This window comes from Cydia splendana, chromosome 17 (genome assembly GCF_910591565.1).
Source record: "Cydia splendana chromosome 17, ilCydSple1.2, whole genome shotgun sequence".
Lineage (NCBI taxonomy): Eukaryota > Metazoa > Arthropoda > Insecta > Lepidoptera > Tortricidae > Cydia > Cydia splendana.
The window spans coordinates 10,670,563-10,689,714 of NC_085976.1; the positions used below are offsets into that span (position 1 = coordinate 10,670,563).

Here is a 19,152-nt window from a genome sequence, read left to right on the forward strand (position 1 = left end):
TTTGCTTAGGGTGGTAATCCACCTAGCCAATTTCTTTGTCCAATGTGTATTGCGCCTCACATTTTGCTTTAATGAGAGTGAGACGCACTGACATCTGACAGGTGGAATGGAATACCACCCTTAGCTACAAAACATCAATAATAGATAACATTATAACGCAAAACTGGAAGACCTGGATAATCTTGCTTTGATAGTTTAAATCTTTCATTATTATATACGAGGCAAATGAGCAGGCGAGTCGCCTGATGGTACGCGATTACCGTCTCCCAAGGGGTCATCCATTAATTACATCACACGTTTGAGAAAATGTGACATGTTGTGACAAGGGGGAGGGGGAGTCATAAAATTTGTGACGTCACTTTAACTTCATCACTTTCATCAGTAACCGAAAATGTATTTAAATTTTTTTATACGCTAATTATCATTTAAATAACAAGGTTTTGAAATGATAATCGTTTTTATTCGTTTAATTTTATTTCTTAATCAGTTTTGGGTTATAAAATTACTAATATTTCTTTTGTCAAAAATATTTTGATAAAATATTAAATAAATATTTGCCGATTTCGTTGACGAAATGTGACGTCACACCAGGGGGGGGGGGTTTGCCAAATGTGACCAAGTGTGACAAGGAGGGGGGGAGGGGTAAAAAAACCTAGAATTTCGTGTGAAGTAATTAATGGATGACCCCCAAGGACACCCGCAACAAAAAAAAATATTGTTTAGGTTTCAGAACTGATGTCACAAAAATAAATTCGCTAACCTGAATGTTTGACAAAAAATACTAGGTACTTAGGTAGGTATGTCATTACTGTCATTAGGAATTGTCAAAAATATTAATAGAAGCAAAAAGCCAACGACACGAGGTGTTCCCAGGCGGTCACCCATCCAAGTACTGACCTCGCCCGACGTTGCTTAACTTCGGTGATCGGACGAGAACCGGTGTATTCAACGTGGTATGGACGTTGGCGACCAAACAACCGAATATTGACATCCAGATCGGAAAAATGACGTCATAGTTATTTACATTTCAATGTCTGTTCAGTTGTGTTAGGCTATTGTACATACAGTACAATTGACATAATACGATACCTACAACTCTAACAATCAATAAGTTTTTAATTTGATTGGTGCAATCTACTTAGCTGAAAATGAAAGTGGACCAGTGTTATCAATCTCTGCAAAAAAGAAGCAAAAAGCCAACGACACGAGGTGTTCCCAGGCGGTCACCCATCCAAGTACTGACCTCGCCCGACGTTGCTTAACTTCGGTGATCGGACGAGAACCGGTGTATTCAACGTGGTATGGACGTTGGCGACAGAATAACCGAATATTGAAAACCATATATATTCTTATATGTTCTTGTGAATAAATGACAATTCTAATTCTAATTCATATCGGAAAATATGACGTAATAGTTTTTTCTGCCCTCCGGCCGCAAAGCGTAAAATTTCGGCCTCTGCCCTAAACGAAATTGCCGCTTTCCGGCGTCGAGCAGAAAAATAGTATACAAAAAATTATAAATTCTATACAAGTCTGTCGAATCACTTGTAGCCCCATGAGCCCATGACCGTGATATTTATAAAGGTCTTGCAAATTATAAAGAATCAAACACTAATTAAAAATAAAGGATTCAACAACACATTATAAAAAAAAAACTTAATTTATGACGAACTTAAATTAGAAATAACTATTTTATGGGGGACGCAGATTTTCATTATTATCAGGTCATTCATTATACCTTCATGCTGACAAATCTTATTGATATTTCGTAAATACTAACGATCCTTTAAGTATTATTTTGAATAATTAAACGATGATGATTGATAACGTTCAACAGAATAGATTGAGTATTGATAACGCGTAAATATGTTGTGTTTATATAAATTTTACGAGGGGGACAGCGCGTACGCAGTCCCCACTACCAAAAATTACGCATCCGAGTTATCCACATTAGGGATAATCGCAAGGGTCAACCCAACCGCAGTGCAATGGAAGAGTCTCGCCCTGGGGGAACCGCCTTCTTGATCACGGTATCCCCTATGCCAGGTAAGTATGAGTTCACAACAGTACGGCCGGAGGGTCACTAAACCGGGAAAAATCTTAACACCGCGAAGTAGAATACGCTCCGCACGTAACAGCGACATCTAACGAGGAATTCGGTAGCTAACGATTCTATGGCGTTTGGTAAGTACGGGTCTCGCCATTAAGAGAGTGGCCACGCACACGACAATATGTCGTTCGTTAGTGTTATTTTAAATTTTAAATTCTCACTTTTTTAACCCATATAGTCAAGCTTATGTTTACTTCCCAATTTTATTTTCACCAATGTGTTAAACTAGATTCTGGCCACACTGACTTTGCACAAACTTAGCAGTAAGATTGTATCCGTATAAGATCCATATCTGACGTAGTACTTGGCATGAAAACTTAGAGTAGTCTCCACACTTATTTGTAAAAATATGATTCGTTATGTTATGAGAATGTAGTTAGTTAATTCAGCGTACCAGGTTTAAAGAATGTATAGAGATGAAATTGCTATTATTTATGATGTTAAAAAAGCTTTACTGCACAAAACCTTCTTACTATTACATAATATTATGCACTGACATCTGACAGGTGGAATGGAATACCACCCTTAGGCCTTAGCTACAATACATCGATAATATATAACATTATAATGCAAAACTGGAAGACGTGGATAATCTTGCTTTGATAGTTTAAATCTTTCATTATAATTTACGAGGCAAATGAGCAGGCGAGTCGCCTGATAGTACGCGATTACCGTCTCCCATGGACACTCGCAACACCAGAAATTTTATTTTTTGTTTAGATTTCAGAACTGATGTCGCAAAAATAAATTCGCTAACCTGAATGTTTGACAAAAAAATACTAGATACTTAGGGTAGGTATGTCATTAGGAATTGTCAAAAATATTAATATAAGCAAAAAGCCAACGACACGAGGTGTTCCCAGGCGGTCACCCATCCAAGTACTGACCTCGCCCGACGTTGCTTAACTTCGGTGATCGGACGAGAACCGGTGTATTCAACGTGGTATGGACGTTGGCGACAGAACAACCGAATATTGACATCCAGATCGGAAAAATGACGTCATAGTTATTTACATTTCAATGTCAATGTCTGTTCAGTTGTGTTAGGCTATTGTACAGTCGACGTCAACACTTTTATGTTTACACTTTTTGCCTTATTACAAAGGAGTAAGGGGCAAAAGTGTAAACATATTTTTGACGTCGACTGTAATACATATACAAATTAGATTCAACGGTATTGAAGATTGACAATTGACATGATACGATACCTACAACTCTAACAATCAATAAGTTTTTAATTTGATTGCTGCGATCTACTTAGCTGAAAATGAAAGTGGACCAGTGTTATCAAAATCTCTGCAAAAAAGAAGCAAAAAGCCAACGACACGGGGTGTTCCCAGGCGGTCACCCATCCAAGTACTGACCTCGCCCGACGTTGCTTAACTTCGGTGATCGGACGAGAATCGGTGTATTCAACGTGGTATGGACGTTGGCGACAGAATAACCGAATATTGGAAACCATATCGGAAAATATGACGTAATAGTTTTTTCTGCCCTCCGGCCGGAAAGCGTAAAATTTCAGCCTCTGCCCTAAACGAAATTGCCGCTTTCCGGCGTCGAGCAGAAACATAGTATGCAAAAAATTATAAATTCTAAACGAGTCTGTCGAATCACTTGTAGCCCCATGAGCCCATGACCGTGATATTTATAAAGGTCTTGCAAATTATAATTATTATAAAGAATCAAACACTAATTAAAGATAAAGGATTCAACAACACATTATAAAAAAAAAACTTAATTTATGACGAACTTAAATTAGAAATAACTATTTTATGGGGGACGCAGATTTTCATTATTATCAAGTCATTCATTATACCTTCATGCTGACAAATCTTATTGATATTTCGTAAATACTAACGATCCTTTAAGTATTATTTTGAATAATTAAACGATGATGATTGATAACGTTCAACAGAATAGATTGAGTATTGATAACGCGTGAATATGTTGTTTATATAAATTTTACGAGGGGGACAGCGCGTACGCAGTCCCCACTACCAAAAATTACGCATCCGAGTTATCCACATTAGGGATAATCGCAAGGGTCAACCCAACCGCAGTGCAATGGAAGAGTCTCGCCCTGGGGGAACCGCCTTCTTGATCACGGTATCCCCTATGCCAGGTAAGTATGAGTTCACACCAGTACGGCCGGAGGGTCACTAAACCGGGAAAAATCTTAACACCGCGAAGTAGAATACGCTCCGCACGTAACAGCGACATCTAACGAGGAATTCGGTAGCTAACGATTCTATGGCGTTTGGTAAGTACGGGTCTCGCCATTAAGAGAGGGGCCACGCACACGACAATATTTCGTTCGTTAGTGTTATTTTAAATTTAAAATTCTCATCTATTTAACCCACATAGTCAAGCTTATGTTTACTTCCCAATTTTATTTTCACCAAATGTGTTAAACTAGATTCTGGCCACACTGACTTTGCACAAACTTGGCAGTAAGAATGTATGCGTATCCCTATAAGGTCCATCGTGTCTCAGCCGAGGCAAAGAGAATAGATAGTATAGAGGGCTATTGCCAAAGTAAATTTTGTAGTCACGGTACATTTACTGCCATCTATCGACACACGATTAAAACTTAAAATTAAATTGAAAATGTATAAATTAATCAAAATATGTTTACGGATAAATAATTTTTAATTTTTATTGTTCCATACTGACCCATGTTCTTTCACTGGTATGTGTTAAAATTGTTAAATATCGTCAACGCCATCTAGCCGAGAATAGGCCAAAGGTATGGCGCCATCTATTCGAGAATGACTTTTTCTTGATTTCCGAGGCACGTTTTTTTCTTAGACTTTGTTTATCTTATACGGAGTTATATATATCTCTGGCCGAGGTAATGCGTAAACCTAATCGCAAAGACATAACCACCGATGGGCAGTTAAAGAATGTATTGCTGTTAATACGTACCTTGACCGTTTGCAGTATGTTCTGCAACTTCTCAAGGTCAATGCGCTCGGATCGCTCAAGTTTCATTGCGTCTTGGAGCAACGCCAGGAGGCTGCCCGGATACGTGCCGTCTTGCGGCAAGGGCATGCCCGCTTTCCACAGCGTATATTGCTCCTTTAGCTTCTCGTAGGTTAGTGTGTTCCAAGGAATTTTAGCTGGAAAATTAATAATTGCTTGTTAATTTAGGTACTGTAAGAGTGTAAGTGACGTAGAAAATCTGCGTTTAACTGTGTTTGTAACGGCTATCATGTAATGTGACATTAATCTAAGTTTTGAATGTATCTTTAAAATTTTCTATAATGGAAAAATACAAAAATTCAACATAATCCGTATGTTATGGTTTCGTTCCAATTTTTTTTAATTACCGAGATGTAGTTTACATGCCCAATGCCTATTAAATTAGTCTTGATAAGCTTTCATAAAGGCTCGTATAATATATTGGCACTTGCTGTCGACTTCGTCCACAAACAACTTTGTATTCCATGTGAAGATGCCAAAGTTAACGCCGCTACAGCTAGCGCCATCTATGATAACTTATAAGAACTTCTTACCGTTACAGCTCTCCCACAGTATCAAACACAGCGAATACACGTCGCTCTTGCTGCAAGGATACACATTCCCTTCTTCATCGGGCTCGAACAACTCCGGCGCGTGCCAATAATATGCTTCTGACTCCTCGTAAACCTTGTATGGCTTCGCCACCGCGTTACCCCTCATGTACGTTTCGGAGGCGTGCTGGGATATTAGAGGCTCGCTTTCTTGGTTCTTGTGACTGGTTCCTGAAAGTATGAAAGCAACGTTAGATGGCGTTATTGTACAATCAACTGCATCACTTTGATTTGAGGGAATTATATAAGGGTGGTATTCCATCTGTCCAATTTCTTTGTCCAATGTGTATTGCGTCTTACATTTTGCTTTAATGAGAGAGTGAGACGCACTGACATTGGACAGGTGGAATACAACCCTTAGGAAATAGTTCAGACGAAAGGTTTTCTTGTTTTATAATAGCCGATGTTCAGTAAGCTGCTGAGATAACTGACCCCTTGTGACCCTAAACTTGTAAGAAGGGAGGGGGGGGTCACATCACGGCACAAACATAACTTATACCAAAGACATATGTAACTCCGTATAAGATGAATAAAGTCTAAGAAAAAAACGTGCCTCGGAAAGTCGGAAATCAAGAAAAAGTCATTCTCGGATAGATGGCACACACACCTTTGGCATATGGTCGGCTAGATGGCGTTGACGACACCGTTTCATATTTAACAATTTTAACACATAGGTATCAGTTGAATGAACATGGGTCAAAATGATATAAAAATAATAAAATCATTTATCCATACATATAATTTTTTTCGATAGTTTTATACGTTTTCATTTTGAGTTTTAGTCGTATGTCGATAGATGGCAGTAAATTTACTGTGACTACAAAATTTACTATGACAGGACCCCTGTATACTATCTATTCTCTTTGCTTATACATAGACTGCTAAAATCATAACACTTGTCAAAGTGGGATAAAACCTTTGTAAAAAAGGTGTCTATCTAGAAATCATTTTAATAATTTATAAATTAAAAAAAGCAAAAAGCCAACGACACGAGGTGTTCCCAGGCGGTCACCCATCCAAGTACTGACCTCGCCCGACGTTGCTTAACTTCGGTGATCGGACGAGAACCGGTGTATTCAACGTGGTATGGACGTTGGCGACAATTCAACCGAATTACGTTATTCAGATCAGAAATATGACGTCATGATCATGAAGTTATTGAACTAAATAACGATGAACGCGCAAAACTCAAGCTCAAATGGAGCTGTAAGCGTTATTGCAGATAACAAATGATCCATATTCAATTAAAATAATTAAAATTACGTACACAATTAAAAAACAATAAATAGGCACACTTAAAAATGATTAAAATAATAAAATTAAAAATTAAAATATCCAGTTTTACACAAAATAAATAAAAATAATAGTTAAATTTCAGTCAATTATTTACATGCAAACATTGCAAACTATTCCAGTGTCTCACTATGATTAGTGATTTTGGGTTTGATTTTCGTCCTATGGAAAATACAAAACTGTAGTTTTGTGCCTCGTTTCGCTTTGCATATTTAAATTAAGAAGATATACGCCTATACAGCGTCACTTCAAATTGGTAATACAAAATACTTGATTGGGACTCAGTTAATGCCCAATAGTATACTACAGTAACTCCGGTGTTAAAATTAGCTGTATTAGATTATGTTTTACAACTATTAGCCAACAGAATAAGTTTAACTACCAGGGGACCAACCCCGAAAAGATTTTGGCTGTTTCATACTTTAATTCGGTTAGCTGCTTTGTTACTGCACACCGTTGTATGGGGACCTTGCACTTTGAGACTATGCGCTGAAACTTGGCACAGTTGATTATTAGCTGGTCTTGAGCAGATACAGACCGGGAGCCGTCGAGAGCCTCCTCTCATTTAGTGAGGGGGGAGGGGGAAAGTTCGACGCTGCCGCGCTTCACTTGGAGCAACATTTCTCTAAAACTATACCTATTAGGGAATGTAATATATCATTTTCGGATAAATTAAGGATGAGGAATCTAGTTTTGGAACAAAAACAATGCACTTTCTAACAAAAAAAAAGCATAAAGTAGAAAAGACTAAAAAACGTATTTTTGATTTTTTCATAATTACCAATTTTTTTTTAAAGTGTAGCAGGAATCTGAAAACAAAAAATACAGTCGTAAAGCTACACTTATTACGTTTAAGAAAATATATAGTTTAATATACAAAACTGATGATAAATGGGAGATAAAAAATAATATTAAGCATGGGTCAGAGTGATCTCAATACAAAATATTATGAATGTGGGAAAGTTACTTATAATTTGTTCTACAATCGTTTATTTTTCTTGTTTTTCGTAAATAACTCGTAAACGGTAGCCCACAGCAAAAAAATATCTTTTACGTAAATAATCTGTTTCAGAGTTCTTATAAAATAAGTACTACTGTTTTTCGGTACCATCAATATTAAAAAAAATATTGAAGGGAGAAAATAAATACTTAGGTCCCCTTTTTTAGTCATTCGTAAATAACTCGTAAACGAAGGCCAATAGCAAAAAATTTTTAGTACATGAATAATTTACATAAAATTTCCTACAAAAAAGGTCATTCGAACTTTTTCGCTAGGATCAATATTAAAAACGATATTAAAGAGAGAAAATAAATTCTAAGGTCCCCTTTTTAAATATTGATCCTAGCGAAAAAGTTTGAATAACCTTTTTTGTAGGAAATTTTATGCTAATTATTCTTGTGTTAAAATATTTTTTGCTATTGGACATCCTTTACGAGTTATTTACGAATGACTAAAAAAGAGGACCTTAGTATTTATTTTCTCCCTTCAATATTTTTTTTTAATATTGACCTTAGCGAAAAAAAGGAGCACTTATTTTATAAGAAATCTGAAACAGATTATTTACGAAAAAGATATTTTTTTGCTGTGGGCTACCGTTTACGAGTTATTTACGAAAAACTAAAAAATAAACGATTGTAGAACAAATTATAAGTAACTTTCCCACATTCATAATATTTTGTATTGAGATCACTCTGGCCCACGCTTAATATTATTTTTTATCTCCCATTTATCAACAGTTTTGTATAATAAACTATATATTTTCTTAAACGTAATAAGTGTAGCTTTACAACTATATTTTTCGTTTTCAGATTCCTACTACACTTAAAAAAAAATTGGTAGTTATGAAAAAATCCAAGATACGTTTTTTTGTCTTTTCTACTTTATGTTTTTTTTTTGTTAGAAAGTGCATTGTTTTGGTTCCAAAAAAAAATTCCTCATCCTTAATTTAACCGAAAATGATATATCACATGCCCTAATAGGTACAGTTTTAGAGAAATGTTGCTCCAAGTGAAGCGCGGCGGCGTCGAACTTCCCCCCTCCCCCCCACTAAATGAGACGTGGCTCTCGAGGTCTCCCGGTCTGTATCTGCTCATGACCAGCTAAGAATCAACTGTGCCAAGTTTCAGCGCATAGTCACAAAGTGCAAGGTGTCGTGCACTAACAAACTAGCTAGGTGGTCCGAGAGTCACAACTAAAACATGGGATGTTTTCGTTGTGACTTTCGCGATTTATGGTCGGTCCCAAAATGAAAGAATAAAAAAATATTTAGGAAAGCATGTTGATGCTTACCGATAAAAAAAAAATAAAGATACAAAAAGCCAACGACACGAGGTGTTCCCAGGCGGTCACCCATCCAAGTACTGACCTCGCCCGACGTTGCTTAACTTCGGTGATCGGACGAGAACCGGTGTATTCAACGTGGTATGGACGTTGGCAACATTACAACTGAATAATATTATCCCGATCAGAAATATGACGTCATAGCGGTAAATTTTATTTAACTAAATTAGTCATTATGAGAAGAATACATTGTTCGGCATTGTTTTATGGCAGATCTATAATTTACTGCCTCATTTTGCGCACATTAGACTGCTACATCAAAAATACTCGCCAGTTTTAAACGCATCATTTCATTATGTGCACACTTGAACAGTCAAGTTTTAAAAATATACAAAAGGGTAAGCACGCCATTGCATTACGTACGTATTAAAAAAAAAATACAAAAAGCCAACGACACGAGGTGTTCCCAGGCGGTCACCCATCCAAGTACTGACCTCGCCCGACGTTGCTTAACTTCGGTGATCGGACGAGAACCGGTGTATTCAACGTGGTATGGACGTTGGCGAAAGCTAAGTCGAATTTACTTGTCAGAATAGTCTTGTTGTCTCTACAAGATACTTGATTTCTTTATTATGGTGCATTAATTTGCTATAGAGTTTGAAGACATAGCCATAATGATGTGTCTGTCTACAGAGTACGGAGTGAGTGAATCTTACAGTAGGTCTCTCCAGTTTAGGGGTTGTGCACAAATCACGCGAGGTGTTTTCAGCTACTTTTTGACCCCCCCTCCCCCTTGGCGAGATTTGGTGAGGTTTTTGGCTACCCCCCTCCCCCCACACAACCTCACGTGTATTTTTTTTTTTTTTTTTATTGGACCTAATTTTAAGATACTTAAATAGTATTTTACATAGAAAATCTTGTTTATTTTTCTATTTTCGTTAAATAGACTCGATATTTTGAAGTGCAGAGTGAAGATTTATGTTTAATGAAACCGAGAAAAAGTATCTACTCATGTGGTAGGTTTTTTTCTTAGTTTCGTTCACTGTAGAAAAATACACTTGAGGTTTCCTTTTACCGGAAGGAAGCGGCCCGCGGGCCATAGGTTGGAGATCCCTGCTTTAGTATATTGTTGTAGTTATTTAACAAAAAATTAAATCGGTCAGAAATATTAGCAAACGACTGCCTACTAGCGCCATCTAGTGACACGCAGGAAACTATTTGGTTAAATAGTGGAATTGAAGGAAACACTTGCAAATATTATGAATGTAAAAATTACGTCTCTGAGAGACAAATGTGATGTATTCCATATTAATAGATCAATCGTAAAGTTTGTGTGTAATTTGAACGTGCGAATTAAATAAGCCGTGGTTAAAAGTTACCTAACAATGCGTACACTAACGCCCTCTCGTTTGATGACGTATCACATGTGTAATGGCAAGGACGGCAAGGTTAAATATATAACAAACGATACGGGTATCTTATGTTACGGTTAGCTTAATACGATAGGGTGAATGCCGTACACGGCGGGAAGAAGTTGATATCTGGCGGGAAAAATTGAAGAAATTTGAACCCTATGTCATTTTATTTTAAGTTCAAATTCCTTTAGTAGAATATCTCAGTTATCAACTTCTTCCCACCGTGTAAGGAATTTATTTAAGAGGCAATAATAATTCGCAGATAAAGATAACGCTACGTCAGTCATGAACACATGGACATTGTTAACTTGTGTCAGGCGTGGCTCACTCCGCGGTTTGGTCGCTTTGCTACAGGTAGCTAAAAGTACATCCGTTCGGCCCCAATTCTGGGGTTTGCCATAAGCCGCGCGTGGCGCTGTCGCCACCTAGCGGCCATATCTGTGCTGATCGTAACAGACGCGTTTTGTTAGAGGTGAGTCTTCTGTACCTAGTACTATTATTTATTCTGTGCTTGTGTGGTTAACAGCGCCATCTATTTGACCTCTTACATACTTTATCGAGCCTAGAATCCCTAGATGGCTTATCGATCTACATAAAGGTACCTACTTAGTTCCCTATACAGTGCATAGGTGGCGCTGTAATTAGTTATAATTATTTTATTTAGGCCAGCGAATTTGTAATGTACTCATGACACTTTCCCAATATACGCCATAAGAAGCACACGCTGTTTGTCTCCAACTCTCCTCAAGATCCTCCGACCTCCGCCCACGTGCTATCTATCACACATCAATAATCATTAATAAAGTATAGCTCTTATAACGTTATGCGGCCCTAGTACTTTGCCAAGCGTTGCTTGTACAAATCATGACTTAAAGTAATAAAAATAATAATTTCAGCCTATATACGTCCCACTGCTGGGCACAGGCCCTATCTCATGCGCGAGAGGGCTTTGGCTATAGTCCCCACGCTAGCCCAATGGGGATTGGGGACTTCATATACAACTTTGAATTTCTTCCCAGATGTATGCAGGTTTCCACACGATGTTTCCCTTTACCGAAAAGCTAGTGGTAAATATCAAATGATATTTCGTACATAAGTTCCGAAAATTGAACCCGCGACCTCCGGATCGAACTTATTTTTACGTAAAAAAAATGTTTGTTTAAAAATAACAATAACCAACAATTCATTCGTCAACTTGTAAACTATTTTTGAAATATTTATCAATCAACTTTCCAACTTCTACAACCACTTCGGGAGGGTCGTCGCTCAACAAGTAACAAGTGAAGGCCTCTGCATGAAACTCGTCAATGTCCACGCAGCTGTACTCGCTAAAGGCTTCGGCTGGGTTAAGCGGTACATCGTTTATATACTTGTCCCATATTGGCTCTAGTTCTCGCCAGTAGGCTACTGAGACTTCTTCTGTTATATTCCGGTCATACGAAGACAATACATGAGCGAACTCATGTGTGACAATATAAATGTGTGCGTTTATTGACTTAACGCGACAGAGACCTGGATCTTCACTTGCTTGGCGTGATCGATCACCAAAGTTAATAGATTCGAATGTTTGTCCGTAGTAACTGCCTCGGTCGGTCAAACCGAAGTACTTTAGGTCTTTATGATTATCCTTTAGAATCGTCTTGAACATAATGAACATTACACATTCGGTTGTAATGTCTCTCAAATTGTATGCACCTAAGCGCAGTATTTGGTAAAAGACATCAATATATTGCTGTTCATTGTCAAGGAATAACTTTGTGAATATAACGTTTTTGGCTAGACAGTTGAATATACGAGCAATGAGTTTCTTGTATTGAAGAATGGTAGGAATGTTGCGTTTTGTGCGGTTCTCCATTATTGCCCCTTACTTATATTAATGTGCAGTCCTTTGGACAACGAATATGCCTCGTTTGAGTTTCAATATTCTTCCTTATATTAACAAATTTTACTATCTCGAAATATTTGCGTATTGTTTTTTACTTACTATATTATAAGCCTCTTACTTATTATTGTGCAGTCCTTTAGACAAACGAATGCCTCGTTTGAGCTTCAATATTCTTCCTTATATTAACTAAGTTTTACTACGTCGAAATATTTGCGTGTTGTTTTTTACTTACTATATTATAAGCCTCTTACTTATTATTGTGCGGTCCTTTAGACAAACGAATGCCTCGTTTCAGTTTCAATATTCTTCCTTATATTAACTAAGTTTTACTACCTCGAAATATTTGCGTGTTGTTTTTTACTTACTATATTATAAGCCTCTTACTTATGTTATTGTGAGGTCCTTTAGACAACCGAATGCCTCGTTTGATGTTTCAATATTCTTCCTTATATTAACAATTTTTTTCTACCTCGAAATATTTGGGTGTTACTTTTTTTGCTTAATAGACCAATGTGAGAACTACATCAGGCTTGAGGCTCTCCGTCGTCCTCTCAGTTGCGGTGGTTCAAAGGCCATCATCTCATCATGTTCCTTACATTACAATATTTACAATTATTCAAACTCCCGAGACGAGGTCGGTGAGTCCGAAGCCGCCCGCGTCGGCTTTTTGAATTTTTTCCGCGGAGAGGTTCGAACCACGGACCAGTGTCGAGCTCGAACACCTAGCGAGCAGCCGCCGGGCCGTCGAGTAATGACGTCATCATGTTGAATTTAGTCACCGCTATCATGGCGAGCGCACGCGATTAATTTGCGAGGCGAGAACGCTAGTTGTTATGGATCTGGAGGTCACGTTAGAGTGCGGAGGAAGACTAATCTTACACTTACCATCAATATTGACGTACTGCGGCTCCGGCGAATACATGTCATATCCGATTTTATCCTTCTTATTTTCTTTAGGAAGCTTCATACAAGGCCCCAAGTCGGCCAGCTTGGCGGAGTCTTGTCGTGTGATCATGACGCTCTGACTGCTGAGAGCCGTGTGAAGGTACCCTTGCATGCGGATGAAGACGAGCGCGTTTGCGATGTCCAACGCGTATTGGACTGAAGTCTGCAGGCTGAGGATTCGGCCCTGTGATATATAAAAACTTATTAAAAATCTATTTAAGCGAAATTATTTCTCACTAATTTACTTAATGATGAAAGTAAACAAACCGCCTGAGCGCCTGCACGAAAACTAGGAGCAAACTGCAGCTAGCACACGATTGCTTTACGCATAGACGTATATGTCACTTCTACTCTTGTATTACTCTGTTAAGTGTCAATTGTTTTTCTATAATTACTTATTATAATTAAAGTCGCATAGTAAAAGCCATTTCTTTCATTTCTATTACTTAATATGAATTAGAAGATATTTTAGCGGCGTATCTTAAAAGCGAGTGCGCTAACAGTTCAACTGTGTGGAGAGGGAACTTTTTTATATCAAAATTCGTATATCTGCGTCTCTATCACTCCAATAAGGTAAGACGCGGAGACAGGCGATCTCTAAGTTTTGACGTTTCGGTCAGATACCAGAACCCTTTTAGGAAGTATAAGCATTGTTCTTAAAATGTCAATGTTGATAAAATCAGCTTCAAGACAATCACGACTACAGGCTTTCACTTTCGTTTTTGAACAAATTTGCAGCTTTCGTTTATTGTCAATAAACAGTAATATAGTTTTAATTCAATAGATGTATGACAGTCTTGAATGATTCACGAACCGTGATAACCTTTTGTATTGTAAAGGTAATCACGGTTCATATCCCGGCCGATATAAGTCTGATAGATGTATGCTTAAAATGTAAAAAAAACCGGCCAAGTGCGAGTCGGACTCGCAAACGAAGGGTTCCGTACCATTATCTATAAAAACGGTCACCCATCCAAGTACTGACCCCGCCCGACGTTGCTTAACTTCGGTCAAAACTCACGTTTGTTATATGGGAGGCCCCACTTAAATCTTTATTTTATTCTGTTTTTAGTATTTGTTGTTATAGCGGCAACAGAAATACATCATCTGTGAAAATTTAAACTGTCTAGCTATCACGGTTCGTGAGATACAGCCTGGTGACAGACAGACGGACGGACGGACTGACGGACGGACGGGCGGACAACGGAGTCTTAGTAATAGGGTCCCGTTTTACCCTTTGGGTACGGAACCCTAAAAATAACGTCTTCCTTTCTGTTGATAGTCTGTTGGAGCGTTTTATATTAGCGTCGAACTTATACATAAGTTTTCAATAAAGTATGACCATATTACCTACTTTGACCTTACCATAGAACTAGTTTTAAGTAAAACTTTTTCCTTAATACTTAGCTTATAATTCATTCGTCACAGTAAAACTAGTCGAGCCACGAACATTGCTCTATTTATTTTCGTCAAAAGAAAACACAATCGATCAGTCGAGGAATCTCACCCGGAAATCAAAACAAAACAACCAAGTCAATCGATTAGCTGATACGGTGGTAGTACAAAAAATAATAATACACCTTAAAGCTCTATTGGGCAGTAGACTATTAAAATGAGCGCTTATGGAATGTACTTTTTGCTAGAACACGAACGACCTCCTCACAGGAAAATCTAATTTAAATTCACAGTAATAAGGTTTAAAATAGTTTAGCAACTAAGCGCTAAAAACAAAAGATGGCCAGATCGAATGTCTAGATAGAATTGAAATTTAATTGTAAACACGAGGCTGCTTTGTACCTGTAACAGGTCCTGTAATGGCTTCGCTAAACTGGTTTAATAGGGGAGATAATATTGACACTAGTGACCTTTTCATAAAAATAGTTTGTTTAGGCCGGTTCGTCTTCTTATGGTTATATGAAAGTGTGTAGAGTTAGACCAAGAGAAGTCTGCAACTATTTTGATAACACACGCAGTACAAGTGTTATTTATACGTCATAATTTCATAGAAGTTTGCCATTTAAAATAACACTTGCACTGCGTGTGCTATCAAAATCGTTGCAAACTTATCTATGTCTAACTATAAAAATAGAATAAGCAGCTGCCAGATTACTAATATCATAGGTATAAATAAAAAAGATTCCATTAAGTTAACGAGCTGTAACACGGAATTTTATTATATACTTTTCTTACTATTAGGTTCTTTACCCAGTATACCTAGTCAAAATGGTGTTAATTGGTTGCCATTTTTTTCTCGTACCATAACCTTATGACTCAAAAGCTGAGAGAAATATGATAACGCGAGTTAAATATATCCATAATTACATACGAACAAATACAATGTCAAAACTATCCCTTAGAAGTAGAGATGGGTAACTCAGGAGTGATAGATAAAAAAGATATATATCTTTCTCGTTTCATGAATCACTCTTCTTGTCTTTACGAATCCGAATGTATCAGTATATCCGTACCACTCACTCCCTCGGCAACGATTTACTAAAGCGAAAGCGATGACTCGGTCGCGCGTCGACCGAAGTAACACGAACGAGCGACAGCGCTCGTTCAGGCGGATTCGGACGCGTCATTCGCTATTCCGCGGGAACGAGAAGTAGATAGTATAGTATTTCTCGCTCGCGCAGGATGCAATGCAAATTGCAATGATGAGTTATTAATTCGGTTAATGAGTTAAATTGCATTGCATTTAATAAAATGTAAACAAAAAGCAATAAGGGATTTTATTAGGCAAATATATTCTTGCGCATGACAATACGAACCAAATCAAGCTTCCTTGTGAATGTACCAATCTATATCCATCATGATACAAAATGAAAATGAAAATGTCGCCACGTTATAATAACAATTCTGTCTCTCTCTCATTCATAAGATGACGCAAAGTCAGTAAGTGTCGATACAGTTACGAGCGGGACAACTGATACACACGGATATAAAGATATAAAAGAGTGATAAATATCCCAGTGGTAAAAAGATATACAGTGAAACCTGGATAAGTGAGACTTCAAGGGACGAGCAGATTTGTCTCACTTAAAGAGGTATTCCACTTACCCAGGCTCTCAGTTAGCCAGGTACAAATAAATTTCTGTCTCATTTACAGAGGGTCCCATTAATAGAGGTGAGAATAGAGGATATATCTCAGTTATAGAGGTGGTTAATAAGGTATTTTGTAATTATCTTTAAATGTTTACGTAAAATAATCCATGTCCCTAAATATTTTTTAAGTCTGTTTAAATATTTGTTTTTGAATGATTTTCCAAAGGATAGATTTTTTCAATTAAATTTGATACGGACTTCATTGCGTCTTAGAAATGTATTATATGAAAATTTGTTTATTCTTGTTACTTATCAAGATTTCAGCTTTCGTTTCGATAGTTTTAACTACATAAAGTAACTAGATGAAACTTGAAGTCGTTTAGACACAATTAAGCAAATGCGGAATTTGTGGATAGACTAAGAGTTAGTAAGAATATGGAAATAGATCAAAGTCCAAGTTAGAGAGGTCATAGATTGACGTTATCTCAGATACAGAGGTAATTCGTATACAATTCTAAAAAAACAATTAGGAAAATGTAATCTTATAAATACAGTCTCAGTAAAAGAGGTAAAATACACTCTCTGTCTCAATTATAGAGGTATATGTGACTATAAAATCACAACAACTAATCCCAGTTATAGAGGTTCGTTTTATCTCACTAACAGAGGTAATTAAGTGCTAAAGTGTCGGGACCGCACCATGAGTCCCAGCTATAGAGGTTTCTCACTTATCCAGGTCCCACTTAACCAGGTTTCACTGTATATCAATCTTTTCCCTCTACTGACACATTTCGCCCATCTCTACTTAGAAGAGTTCAAATATTCTTTTTATAATATGGGGGGACAGCGCGTACGCAGTCCCCACTACCAAAAATTACGCATCCGAGTTATCCACATTAGGGATAATCGCAAGGGTCAACCCAACCGCAGTGCAATGGAAGAGTCTCGCCCTGGGGGAACCGCCTTCTTGATCACGGTATCCCCTATGCCAGGTAAGTATGAGTTCACAACAGTACGGCCGGAGGGTCACTAAACCGGGAAAAATCTTAACACCGCGATGTACGATTCCAACGCGGAGAGCACAGCGACATCTAACGGGAAATTCAGTAACTATACGTTGTATGGCGTTCATATAGGGTTCATGTTATGTTATTTAATCCCCTTATTTATTCCAGTGAGGCATTACAGAATGATTTGTGTGTGCCCCTAAGAAGTAAATTTTGACAATTATAATTACATATTTAGAAACAAGGTGTGAACATGTGGGTCCATGTAATTATCGCCGGCGACGACGGCGTGCAGTGTCGCCGCTAGTGATCCAAAAGACTCGAGCCTTTGGAACTCTTTTTTTTAGGGCTCGCCTCATCTCTTGACGCCTAAAAGGCTAAAAGCCTATTTAGCTCTTTAGCCCCCAAGCCTAGTTATATTTAAGAGCCTAGACTCTTGGGGCTACTAACCTTATTAAGCCCCTAAAAAAAGCCTATTTAGATCTTTAGCCCCCGAGCCTAGTTCTATTTAAGATCCTAGACTCTTGGGGCTAATAAACTTATTAAGCCTCAAGAGTTAAATAGAACTAGGCTCGGGGGCTAAAGAGCTTTTAGCCTTTTAGGCGTCAAGAGATGAGTCGAGCCCTAAAAAAAGAGCTAAAAAGGCTCGAGTCCTTTGGATCACTAGTCGCCGCTCCTTCAAGTCCCCCAGATGTAGAGGCTCGGTGCTTGATACACAGCCTATGGCATGGGTATAATAGAGTTAAACCAAGAAAAGTCTGCAACGATTTTGATAGCATACCGAGTGCAAGCGTTATTTATACGTCATAATCATAATTTCATAGAAATTTAACGTTTAAAATAACACTTACACTGCGTGTGCTATCAAAATCGTTGCAGACTTTTCTTGGTCTAACTCTATTTTTTTTTAATGAAGAATTCTTGAATAACTAAAGTTTTATGTACGCGGGACATTTTACAACCCTACACGGCTTAAACGATTTCAAAGTGGTACCTATAAAAAAAGTACCTGTCCATCGTGGAGTATATCATGTAGGGTGTCCACACACCGTTCGCAGATTATATTCACGTTGTTGTGGACGTCCGGATATAGACCCATCAAAAGGATTATGTTGGGGTGGCGACATTTTCTGAAAAATTAGGACACTTTAACATAGTGTAGAGAAGTAAATAAAAGAACGACCGTATTGTATCCATTGATAATAAAAAAAAAGTCAAATTTAGTAATGAATGTATGTAGCTTACCTCAATATGTTAATCTCTATGTTCCGTTTCTTCCTGACGTGTTCGACAGAGACGGGTAGCGTCTTGATCTGCACGGGCACCACGCCCCACTTGCCGAGGCTCCAGACCCTCGCCTTGTCCACGTTTACGTCGAGGTTGCTCGCGCTGGCTAGAGACAGTCCGTATGTGCTTGTCTCGCTCTGTAGGAATATGTTGTTAATATTATTCGCGGCAAATATATCTACTACAAGCTTTAGTACCATCGCACACACTGTGTCACATAATAAATAACAGTACTAGGTACAGAAGACTCACTCTCTAACAAAACGCGTCTGTTACGACCAGGACAGATATGGCCGCTAGGTGGCGACAGCG

At 37.9% G+C, this 19,152-nt stretch overlaps 1 protein-coding gene and 10 non-coding genes across 13 annotated transcripts in view; all 11 read right to left on the bottom strand.

The window, feature by feature from the left end:
* LOC134798762 (uncharacterized) overlaps positions 1-19,152 on the bottom strand; it is a 43,353-nt gene that overhangs the window by 15,916 nt on the left and 8,285 nt on the right. For all 3 annotated transcript variants that reach the window (XM_063771137.1, XM_063771139.1, XM_063771138.1), the window contains exons 3-7: positions 18,799-18,977; positions 18,563-18,683; positions 13,442-13,685; positions 5,626-5,853; positions 5,036-5,229 (exon numbers count right to left, since the gene is read on the bottom strand). In XM_063771137.1, coding sequence (XP_063627207.1) covers positions 5,036-5,229; positions 5,626-5,853; positions 13,442-13,685; positions 18,563-18,683; positions 18,799-18,977 — 966 coding nt within the window. The remainder of the gene's footprint in view (positions 1-5,035; positions 5,230-5,625; positions 5,854-13,441; positions 13,686-18,562; positions 18,684-18,798; positions 18,978-19,152) is intronic.
* Positions 849-967, bottom strand: LOC134799035 (5S ribosomal RNA). The gene has a single exon (XR_010145306.1). It is a non-coding gene; the product is annotated as a 5S ribosomal RNA (ribosomal RNA).
* On the bottom strand, positions 1,195-1,313 carry LOC134799037 (5S ribosomal RNA). The gene has a single exon (XR_010145307.1). It is a non-coding gene; the product is annotated as a 5S ribosomal RNA (ribosomal RNA).
* LOC134799050 (U1 spliceosomal RNA) lies at positions 1,893-2,054 on the bottom strand. The gene has a single exon (XR_010145320.1). It is a non-coding gene; the product is annotated as a U1 spliceosomal RNA (small nuclear RNA).
* On the bottom strand, positions 2,949-3,067 carry LOC134799038 (5S ribosomal RNA). Its single transcript, XR_010145308.1, has one exon. It is a non-coding gene; the product is annotated as a 5S ribosomal RNA (ribosomal RNA).
* On the bottom strand, positions 3,426-3,544 carry LOC134799049 (5S ribosomal RNA). The gene has a single exon (XR_010145319.1). It is a non-coding gene; the product is annotated as a 5S ribosomal RNA (ribosomal RNA).
* LOC134799051 (U1 spliceosomal RNA) lies at positions 4,079-4,240 on the bottom strand. Its single transcript, XR_010145321.1, has one exon. It is a non-coding gene; the product is annotated as a U1 spliceosomal RNA (small nuclear RNA).
* On the bottom strand, positions 6,662-6,780 carry LOC134799039 (5S ribosomal RNA). Its single transcript, XR_010145309.1, has one exon. It is a non-coding gene; the product is annotated as a 5S ribosomal RNA (ribosomal RNA).
* LOC134799040 (5S ribosomal RNA) lies at positions 9,293-9,411 on the bottom strand. The gene has a single exon (XR_010145310.1). It is a non-coding gene; the product is annotated as a 5S ribosomal RNA (ribosomal RNA).
* On the bottom strand, positions 9,702-9,820 carry LOC134799041 (5S ribosomal RNA). The gene has a single exon (XR_010145312.1). It is a non-coding gene; the product is annotated as a 5S ribosomal RNA (ribosomal RNA).
* LOC134799052 (U1 spliceosomal RNA) lies at positions 17,385-17,546 on the bottom strand. The gene has a single exon (XR_010145322.1). It is a non-coding gene; the product is annotated as a U1 spliceosomal RNA (small nuclear RNA).